This window comes from Otolemur garnettii, unplaced genomic scaffold (genome assembly GCF_000181295.1).
Source record: "Otolemur garnettii isolate 467f Iridium unplaced genomic scaffold, OtoGar3 scaffold00090, whole genome shotgun sequence".
Taxonomy (NCBI): domain Eukaryota; kingdom Metazoa; phylum Chordata; class Mammalia; order Primates; family Galagidae; genus Otolemur; species Otolemur garnettii.
This window is the reverse complement of record NW_003852485.1, coordinates 1,043,560-1,054,888: the sequence shown is the minus strand read 5'-3', so window position 1 is coordinate 1,054,888 and position 11,329 is coordinate 1,043,560. Positions and strand designations below refer to the sequence as shown.

Here is an 11,329-nt window from a genome sequence, read left to right as displayed (position 1 = left end):
CTTCCTGGGCTTCCCTTATTTGCCCTTCAACCATTGGGCTTCCTGGGCTTCCTTTATTTGCCCTTCAACCATCGGTCTTCCTGGACCTCCATTCTCTCCTAGAAGAGTTTTATCCATACCCGTGGCTTTGACTTTCACACAGTTGCTAATGATTCCCAGACCAACATCTCTGCCTTGGTGCTCATGCGTTCTCTCTCTTCTCTCTCTCTCTTGCTCTCCTGCTCTCTGCTGACTTCTAGACCCATATCTAGCTGCTGAGTAGGATGTTTTCACTTCCTTGTTTTGACTTTGCTGTTTTGAATTAGCCACTGTGATCCTCAACAGAGGTCTTGATGCTATCTTTAAAAACACAAACATCTTAAACATAAAGGTTTAACCTGGATGACTTTTTGTTTTCCAGAGAAAACTTTAACTCAATTTAATTTCTTGATTAATGTCCGATACTGCACAGTCAAAAAATTTGTATATTTTTAAATTGCATTTTAATAAAATTATTTTCATATGGATAAATGATATTTATGTTCCACTTTTGCCATATACTATAATAATTTTCATACTACTTAATTTTATTGTCATAGCTTCGACTCTGAGGCCCCTTTTATCAAGCAAATCAAATTTTCTGAATTTAAATTTTAAAGATTAAATTCTTACAATAAACTTAAATCTTCAATAACATTTTACTTAATAACACATTATACTGGATGTTAGTTTTATTTTATGAGGATCATTGGGTTAATTTTTCTCAGACCAATTTTTGCAGTTTTCTATGTTCCAAACAGGAGGTGACTATTTAGAAAATAATGATCTCAATCACTGTCAACCACTTGTCTATTACATACTATTTCTACAGTATCATCCATTATGCATTTTTAAAAGTATTTAGATTTTCTTTATTAGATAAACTTATAAAAAACTTGTAAAAAACTATAACTTATAGTTTATAAGTTTATAAACTATAAACTAATTCTATAGTTTATAGAATTGCTATAAACTATAAGCAATTCTTATCAAATATTCCAAAATCATCTTATTATGCACAGAAAAAAATGTCCATGAGTCAAAATGTTAGCATCCAAATAACCTGTTTTACTGAAACTTTTTTGTACAAATAATAATACAACATAACTCAACATAAAACTATCTTTGCTTTGGTGCCGTCTTACGACACAGTATGATCTTTCTTACTCCAGTTACCTAAACCAGACTCACACGTACATTAATTCTTCCACTGATCCTTCATTTATTCATACTCATTTATTTGTTCCAGAAACATTTACTGAAACTCCTATGCAGAGTACTAACTGCTAAATCCATTCCTGATTTCCTCTCCTTCTATACTGTCCATATATGTGCCATTAGGTCTTTCTTTCTACTTCCTAAATACATTAGAAGTCATTAAACAAACAAATAAAACTTGGTGCATAATGGAGGTGGGGATGAGAAAGACATGAAAGCCTCTGGCTTCTAACTTAGTATTTCCTTTTCCATAGAACTAATTTTTTCCAGCCACCATTTCTCCATTTGTGAAGTTCTGTTATTGCATAAGTGTACTTCAGTGTGTGGGTGCTTCAATTGTTATTGTTTAAACGGCACATTTGCTTTACTTTGGATTCCTGAAGTGTTGGAATGAATATAGATGTGGTTATATATCTGAATACAGAAACAGCATTCAGAAGAACACTGTGATCCATTTTTTTCTGCCATGTTTCACAGTGAGAAGCCTAGATAATAAGTTTCTTAATATTGCCAAACAGCAGGTAGCATACGGATTCCTCCATCATATAAGGGTAACAAAGCAACAGTGCCCCTTGAACTGTTGGTATTCATCACATACGCAAGTAATAACGAGGAGGGTAAATGTACCTTGAGTTTTGCATTTGATTTTTAACATTTCCTGATACCAGTATCACATTTCCTTCGCCCAGTTAGCTCCAGGGCCAAATAGGAATTTCAACTGCCTGAGCTTAGGGCTCACTTAGATTTTCACAAACCCTGTTTCTCAGTGCGGACCCGTTTGTCAATGTGTGACCTGGCTTGCTGTTTCATTTGTGTGATTTAAAATTCATTCTACTTAACTTATTGGCCTTTTACAATGTTTTCTTCAATTTTCATTTAAAAGATTCACACCCCAAATAATTCCAACACTTGACATTCTTGTTTAATTCTAAAACTCATGGGTATAAAATCATGTGAGTGAAATTAGGGGGGGAAATCTGTTGAAACCTATCAAAATGATTTTACTTTGTTTCTCAAACTTCTGCTGCTATATTTATGTAAGCCTGGGGCCTAATAATAAATACTTTTCACTTCCAGATGAAATTAGTACTTGTGGAACTTTTGCCAAAGGCAAAAAATAAAAAAACAAACAACCACCTCCTCGCCCCCCAGCAAAACGAGTAAGTAAACCTCTTCCGTACTCTTCCCTATCAGCTTACCAAGCCAATTCTATCGAAATACTCTTTTCATACATGGAATTTTTTAAATGAGCATATTAAATCTAATCTGAGTAAAATTCATAAATGTGTAGCACTTCTCGCCATCTCCCTCGCCCTGATCCATGTCGGGGTACATGGTCGTACTTTCTACTTTGGGTGTTCAGTGGTTTAAGAATGACTTCAGTTCCAAGTTTTGCCTCCATCTGACATCCAGCACTGTCCTAAGGCCTAAGCACTGTTTCTTCTCCCAAAATCAGAGCCAGTCTAGCTGTCCATTCAAGAGCTGAGGTCCTGTTTTAGCTGACCTTTGGTCAGGTGACTATTCTTTGGTATGTTCTGAATAGCAATCAGTCTGCTAGCTGTGTTACAGAAAATGCTGCAATTCGTATTTTCTTCTTATTTGAAAAGAAAAACCTCTATACAACAAATAAGTCTCTAATCTCATTTCCAAGAAAATGTTGAGTGTTTTGGCTAAAATAATGTTAAGTTATACAAGAAGATCATTTAAAGGACAATTTAAGTAGAAATCTGTGTTACTTTCCTAGGGCTGCCATAACAAATTATCAAAACTTAGCTGTTTAAATCACTAGAAAATTATTCTTTCACAGTTGTGGAGACCAGAAGTCTGAAATCAAGGTGTGGGCAGGGCCATAGTCCCTTTGAAGGTCCTATGGGGGAAAAATTTCCTCGGCCCTTCCAGGTCCTCCTGGCTCCAGGCATCCTTAGCTTGTGGCAGCAACACTCCAGTCTCTTCCTCCATAGTCACATGCATTCTTCCCTGTATCCTCTCTTCTTCTTAGAAGGCCCAAACTTATTGGTTTTAGAGCCCACCCGAAATCCATGATAATCTCCTGAGATCCATACCTAATTACATCTTCAAAGACTATTTCCAAATAAGAACACATTCTAAAATTCCAGGTGGACATAAACTGTGAGGAAACACTGTTTAACCCACACCAGTATCAAAAGAAATAAGCAGAAAGCATTTGCCAATAGCCTCTGTAAAGATCTGGAATATACTTGTGGAGGTTTTAAAATGTGTCCATAAATTCCTGGATACTTTTCTCTTCAAGAAATGGAAATTTCCCCGTCTCTCCTCTTGTGTGCAAACTTGACTTAAGAACTCACTTCTACATCAAGTGGAAACGGTCATGCGCAACTTTGGAGATAAAGTCAAAAGGCGCTGGGGCTTCACCCTCATTCTCTCTCTCTGGTATTGCTCACCCTGAGGGAGTTAGGTTCTGTATCACAAGGACACATAAGAATTCTACAGAGAGGCAACTATAGCAAAAAATTGAGGCCTCTTATCAACAACCAGAAAAGCACTGGTGCCTCTTACCCACAGCTGTGTGACAGCCACCTTGAAAGTTGATTTTCTAGCCCAGGCGTCCTCAAACTATGGCCCGTGAGCCACATGTGGCCTGCCTAGGACATTTATCCGGCCCGTCAGGTGTTTTTGCTGTCATTGCCTGTCCTGCTTAGCAGCTGACTCGTCCTGGGGCCCACAGTCTGGCCCTCCAATGGTCTGAGGGACAGTGAACTGGCCCCTGTTTAAAAAGTTTGAGGACCCCTGCTAGCCCTATCAAGCCTTTAGCAGATAGTAGCCCTTGCCCACATACTGACAGCAACCCACTGGGACATCCTGAGCCAGAACCACCTGACTCATCTTTTGTCAAATTCACGATTCCCAGAAACTGTGAGATTATCAATGTTTATTGTTAGAAGTTACTAAGTTATATAATTTGCTGTGCAATATAAATCTCATGTAATATTTAAAATATTTAATTGTGACTAAAATAAGGTATAGTTTCCCTAATATTCAAAACTGCCTTACCCTATACCTTCACTGTTTGTCTAATTTTTAAAATAATTCTATAAATACAATTGTAATAATAACACAAAAACATAAAAGGAAAAAATCACCCAGGATTTCACTATTTCAACAAGTTATTTTTATTTTGTTTTCTTCATTTGTATTTATTTTTTTGATACAGAATCTCACTCTGTTGCCCCAGGTTAGAGTGCTGTAGCATCAGCCCAGCTCACAGCAACCTCAAACTATTAGATTCAAGCAGTCCTCCTGCCAAAGTGTCACAAATAGTTGGGAGTGCAGGCACCTGCCAAAATACTTGGCTAGTTTTTCTAGTTTTAGTGGAGACAGGGTACTTGTTCTTGCTCAGGCTGGTCTTGAACTCCTGAGCTCAAGCAGTCCTCCCACCTCAGCCTCCCAGAATGCCGGGAGGATTATAAGCGTGAGCCACTGTGCTCAGCCAGCAGCTTATTTTTATTTCTCCGTCTTCCTTTTTAATCTAGCTCAAACTCATAGCTTTATCGACCTGGGTAGGTAGTTTTCACTTTGCATTATGTCCTGAGCATTATCACCATGTTACTTTGCGCTCATCATAATTATCAATTTTCAGTGACTGTAGCCTACATCACTTAATTATTTTATTGCTGTTGGAAAATTGGATTGTTTCCAGTATTGTAATAGTATTGTTACAATGAACACCTTTGTGCATAAAGTTTTTTTCTATTCTCATGGATAGAAATCCGTACACATGATTAGAGTTCAAAGATTATAAGTATTTGGATATATCTAGAAATATACTCTTCTTAGTTTTCCAAAAGAGCTGCAAAATCTAAACTTCTTATAGTTTTAATATACATATGGGAAATAAAAATGCTCTTAAGATTATGAACCTTAGATGCTGGAGAGAATCTTATTTAACTTTTGTTACTTTGACCAGTTTGAAGAAATTTAATTTTATCCTAAAATCTGCTCCCCAGGTGATGTCATTTTCTCAGCTGTCACATGACTTATCATCAAGGGACCTTAAGATAAGTCATCAGAGATGTGCTTGCAGTATTGTAAACAAGTTACCTGAATTCCCTTTAGGGATGAAGCACCCATATAAAGAAACACTCCATATAGCACTGGCATGGGAATAAACTGTAAAAGAACAATTAGAGAAAAGGCACAAATTATTTTAAAATATAATGTGGTCATGTTATTTTACACTTATCAAAGAGAAAAACAAAGGCAGGGGGGAAAGTATTTTAGAACAGAAGCAATATAGTATAGAACCAGAAGACATGAGTTCAAATTCCAGCTCTAGCACTTTTTAGCTCTGTAAACTTGAGTTACTTAAACTCTCTGTGCTTTAGTTTCCCAGAATCTAAAAAGTGATGATCACAATAAGGTTGTTATACATGTTCAATAGGTCAAAACCTGTTTACAAATTCATGTAAACAGGTACATGGATCAATAGTGATGTACAAGGATCAATAATATTAACTACTATTATGTCACTTTGGAGACAATTTAAATCTTGTTTCACAATGGTAAAATATCTGAATTAAAGGTAAAGAGTAAAGCTAACATTTAGATTTTGTTCTTACACTATGACAGATATTTTTAAACATGGTGATTGTTCAAATTGTCTCTTTTTATTGGAATAGTTCACCATCATCCTATGTTTACTGTAAAGTATATAGCATAGAAATTAATTCTTACAAACTTGTATAAATGACTGAATAAGTAAAATTTTCAAATTGTAGGTAACTTAAATGAGTTATAATTTATAATGCAATTAGCCTACATTGAAAATATCTTCTAAAATTATAAGACAAAATAATTATCCTTTAAAGCTCTTCAAAATGGATTTCAATTATTGTGTGGAAAAAATAAGTACATACAATAATGGTATCCATGTGATAGTTTTTTAGAGCATTTAAAATACAAAACTGTGTACGTGACCATTACCATGACCATGCTCATCTCAGCACCTCCGTTTTATAGTAAATAGTGTTAATTGCTAATATATCTGCCCATTGACAAGAAGATAAAAACTGTTCTTTAGGTAGGCTGGGAATGAACTTAGGTCACAAGTCTATCAAAAATAATGAGTGACTTTTCCCCAGAGTTCGATCATCGTTTCAAAATTATTACAATTATTTACACTTAAATTTTATTTTGCAAGAATAAAGTTTTACATATGTAAAGGATTCTAAAATATAGGACATAATCTCTCTCCTTTAGGTTAAGAAGAATTATATAAAGAAAGTCCTCACTTTCATTGCATGCCATATTATACTCTATTTGCAAATGTATGGTTTAGATTCAGATGACATTTTTAAACAATGATAAATACATTCTACCTTCTCTCAGATTCATAAAGGCCAATTTAATTACCTTCAGGATACTTGTCATAAAGACTGACGAACCCATAAGAATAAAAATCATAAGCCCTGTAACCCTCTGCTCCCGAATGCCAAGAAATTTGGGTTGTTCTCCTGGAGCTGAGCATTCTGATTCCAATTTTAGGCTGTTGACATGCGTGATGGAGAGGACCGTGGCAGCCACAAACCACGGCAGGCCCATGATGGAGCACACACCAAGCATGACAGCCACCATTAATAGATCCAGATGGTACCCACAACCTTTCTGTTAAAAAAAAGAAGGCAAGAAAGAAAAGAAACCATCAACAACAGAGCTCATAATGGCCTGATTGTGAATAGAAACCACTTCCTGACAATGCCCCAGAAACCCTTCATACCCGAGCACCTAAAGATAAACTTTTCTTAAACACCCAGTTTCCAATTGCCCTCTTTGATCTCAGTGGGTGACTTTGACTGGGAAGAATAGCAGCATAGAATGTAAGCTGCCTTCCCTGTATTTAGTTTCGTATCAATAGAGGTCTGCTATCTTGTTCGCATGTTTCAGTGTCAGCACTAGAAAAATTCAGCCTCCCCTTAAAATGACAGTTTTTGTATTTTCTATCTCTGTGATTCTACTCAACTGTCACTGACCTCCAGGTGTTGTAAAGGTAAGTGCTTTCAAGGAACAAGCAGGAAATGTAAAGGAGGAAAAAGAGGTGTAATGAGCGATGAGGGGAGGTTCGGGGAGGGAAATCCAAAATGGGGACAAGTACCATTTCCCTTTCCCTCTATGCCCCATAGAAACTGGAATCGTAAACCCTCAGAGGTAACCAACATCTTGGCCTGTTTATATTCCAACTTTTATTTTTAATTTTTAATGACTACTTCATGAGAGGGAGTATAATAAAGTATCTAAGAATACAGGTTCTGATGACAGATTGCCTAGAATCAAGTGCAGGCATGACCAATGACCTTGGGCAAGTCATGTAAATTATATGTAAATGATGATGATGATAAGAACAGAAGGCACCTCACTGGATTGCTTTAAGAATTAAATTATTTAATTCTGCAAACCATTTAGAATAATGTCTGCATATAGTAAACACTCAGCAAATATAAGGGTACTATTCTACGCTAGTCGTCAAACAATAAATTTCCAGGCGCCTCAATAAAACTGTATGTTTCTTAAGAATGGACAACTTATCATATAATTTCTCCAATATTTACCATAGTTTGTAGCACAACCACTGACACACAACAAACACATAATAAAAGTTACAGAATGACTTGTAATAGTGAAATAGATGTCACTGAAACGTCTCTAAAAATTAAATTTAATGTGTAATTTTAAAATAAAAATAGCAGTTAAATTTGCTATTATGATCACGAGCAGAAATTACCAACTCTTCTAGAATAATAATTTTGGCTTTCTTAGAGGCAGTTTTATCCAACGTCAAGCAATTTGCTGTTAATATAAAAACTCATATAGCCTGCAGTGTGAAACACACTGTTTGTTGTGTATGTTATTTTCATATCTGCTCTTTGCTATTTAGTTTTTGTTAATTGTCTTCTTATTGAGAAAAAGACTGTTACATTAAATTGTACTTCTTTGCCTCTCTGCTCATCCCTGCCAAATTATAAAAGTTCAAGAGATGAAAGTGAGGAGATAATGGGAGAAATCCACCTCGGGACCTTTTCCTCCTGCGTTGCCACCAATTCAGGGATACCTTTCATGGGGTCACCTTAGCTAGGGCCATGCCACAGTTCACCAAAATGTCTACACTTAGTTTCTTTGATGACTGTGACTCTTGAAACTTTTCTTTTGCAAGTTACTCAAGAAAGAATTTCATCAGTAAGAGCTATAGAGTGGAAAGAGAAATATCCTGCTGTCAGGATAACCAAAAAGGCATAGGAAGAAGTTATCCTGCACATAACATAGGTTCTTGGCCCCTTCGCAAAACATTTTGGAAGGTGTAGTTCCACAGAATAGAACTTAGTTTTGGTCCCTTAAAGGACAATGTCAAGCAGTCAAGAGCCTAGCCACTCTGGGGTGAGGATGTAGAACAAAGAAGGACCTATCTACTCAAACTCCTGCCTTGGAGAGAGTGCAGTGTGAATGGTGCCCTTGGAGCTATTTTGCAAAGCTCTTTTGTTAAGAGAGAATGAAAGAAGACGTAAGAGTTGTTGGCTGCTGTGACAAACACCAGAGGAGGGCAGAAGATGGGGCCCTGAAAGTAGGACTTACATTTTTTACCACATCTAAAAATTTTTTAAGGTTCCAAGTTCACTGCAGCTTAATAATGTGAGGGAGGCCTTCCTTATGTTAATGATTTCCTATAGCTCTTATTGAGTCTTTTAAAAATATGATACAAGTGTAAACAGTGAGAATCAGGATTGTAGGAAGTGCACAAAATAATCCTTTTGGAGGGAATAATTTCCTTTTTAAATTTAGAAGGCTAGCTTTGAAATGCACGAATATATGTATAATGAAAACAAAAATGTAATTTCCCCCTGATTATATTGTGCAACAATGGGAGAAACTTGATTTGATGCAAACCAAAGGCAATAAAGCAGTTCTGGCACTTGCACTAATTAATCAGCATCCTTCTTGCCTTTCATCTTAAAATGTCTTTAAAAACTTGGTCTTTGTAACCAAATTATTAGCTGACAGGCATGCCAGCCAAAGGGAAGTATCCCTTTGTCAGAGAGAGAACTCTGCACCTCCTAACATATTTCTGTAGATTTTTTTCTCAAATAAAGACAGAACTAGAGCTTTTATTTTCACATTCATCCATGAATCACGGGAAATGGACATATGGGAGGAAAAGGGAGCATAGCAACAGGTGATGCTACACCAGACCCCACTAAAACCAACATGCAGCAAGACAAGAGGCCAGCCAAGAGGACCATCTGATACCCAGATGCCACTGCTGAAAAAATGCATTTCAAAGCTTGGCAGCAATTTCCTGCATCTGTCAAGTTAACCACATAAAAGACTATAGATTGACATGAAGAACCAGGCTGACAAAGAGGGCAAAAAAGAACATATCAAATGCCATAATCATCAAGAGAATGTGGTGCCAAATGAATGTTGCAAATGCATTCATTTACTCAAGTAATCCGGGATTGTATTGCTGTTTATTAAAAATGATGTCAAAAGAAGTCTGAACTGTCTACAGAAACATGCAGAAATCCCATAGTTGTGTCTTAACAGAAACTTTCCTTTCTGTAAGATAATATCTGTGTTTCTTTTCACTTTTAGTGAATGTGTTTAAGAGAAAACTGAGCAGATTTTTTTGGAATGCTTTTCAAAGGGACTCAGTTGACCTATGCCTAGTCTATTTCTTTATGGAAGAAACAAACAAAATGCTAGAGAGAGTATGGATTTATGTATGTATATATCTACACCAAACACACATAACGAAGTTTTACATTTGCAGTTTCTTTCTCTCTAGAACCACCCAAAGTATCAGGAGGGCAGTGAGTTGGCATTTTGCTAATTTTGAGCTCCCTCATTCTTGGGATGTAATCACTTAGTGAGTTGGACCTAACTAAAAGCAGAGCGACACAGCTTTATTGTGTATGGAGCAACAGTCACAAAATGATAAAAGCATATTTATTGCCATGAGAAACATTATCAAAAAAAAAACTATTAGTTTTAGCAGTGGAGGTGCAGAAAAAGTAAAAAGATCTAAAATACAAGTTTGGGGAAAGAAAAAACAAAATGAGGAATTCTGAGTTGAGTTATACATACGATGTAGACTTAGATAAATGACGCAGAGTCTACCAGGTGCTTGATACAGGACTAGAAAGCATGACTCACTAACCAATTTTGGGGAAGGCTCTAGCCAAGGCAAAAAGGGGGTTTCATGTGAGAAAAGAAAATTACCAAAAGCTGAAAATGGTTTTCACAAGCAGTTAGTTGTGGCCTGGGGATACACTCCAGAAACACATCTTTTAGTGCAAATGTGGTTCAAGTCAAAGCCAGGAGACTTTGCAAACATATCAGTGAAGCGACAGGTGGGGAAAATGACTACGGAACAAACTGTTACTCTGAGTGGAGTGAATAAAGTTCTGAGAAAATGGTTTTGTTGTTGTTAATAAAAAAAAAATAAGCAGTGTCAGGCCACACTTTACTGAAGCTTACTGGAGACAAGGGCTATAGCCCCCCCCAAAAGTTTGACACCACTAAAATATGTCTTCCCTGGAAGTAACTTGCTTTGACAATATCCACGTCCAAGGAGAAGCATAGAGTGTTCAGACTCACGGTGGCCAAGAACAGGCTGACTCTTCTGCCTGTGGCGATATAGCAGGGTTTGTGATTAGATTTGCTCTATCATTTACTAAATCCAGAATGTAAAAGGGTAAATATTTGAAACTTTGAACTACATGATTATTTATTTAAACAATAAGAACGTTTTAATAATGTAGCCCCATTACATTAGGTTTATTTCAGTGACAAAAATTCTTTAGCTCTGCTTTTAATTCTATTAAGATAAGCTCTTGAAAGGGCCACTTAAGGAATGCTTTACTACATTTCAGTTATTCTGCACTGTATGAAAAAGAGAAAAGTATTGTCAATTTGGAGCTCTGTCAAGGGCATTTGTTGGTTCACATAGAGCAAGTGCTGTGGGGCTCACAAGACTGAGAAAACTGGAAAGAGCAGGGACCCAGAACGGCCTAAAGGTAAGAAGGCCTCAGCAAATCTTTGTTTACTTCTGAATTTGTTTTAATGT

At 36.6% G+C, this 11,329-nt stretch overlaps 1 protein-coding gene across 5 annotated transcripts in view; it reads right to left on the bottom strand.

Moving 5' to 3' along the window:
• Nucleotides 1-11,329, bottom strand: part of SLC4A10 (solute carrier family 4 member 10) — a 307,175-nt gene that overhangs the window by 20,140 nt on the left and 275,706 nt on the right. For all 5 annotated transcript variants that reach the window (XM_003795138.2, XM_003795139.2, XM_023516344.1 and 2 more), the window contains 2 exons: nucleotides 6,628-6,879; nucleotides 5,317-5,385 (listed from right to left, as the gene is read on the bottom strand). In XM_003795138.2, the coding sequence (XP_003795186.1) occupies nucleotides 5,317-5,385; nucleotides 6,628-6,879 (321 nt within the window). The remainder of the gene's footprint in view (nucleotides 1-5,316; nucleotides 5,386-6,627; nucleotides 6,880-11,329) is intronic.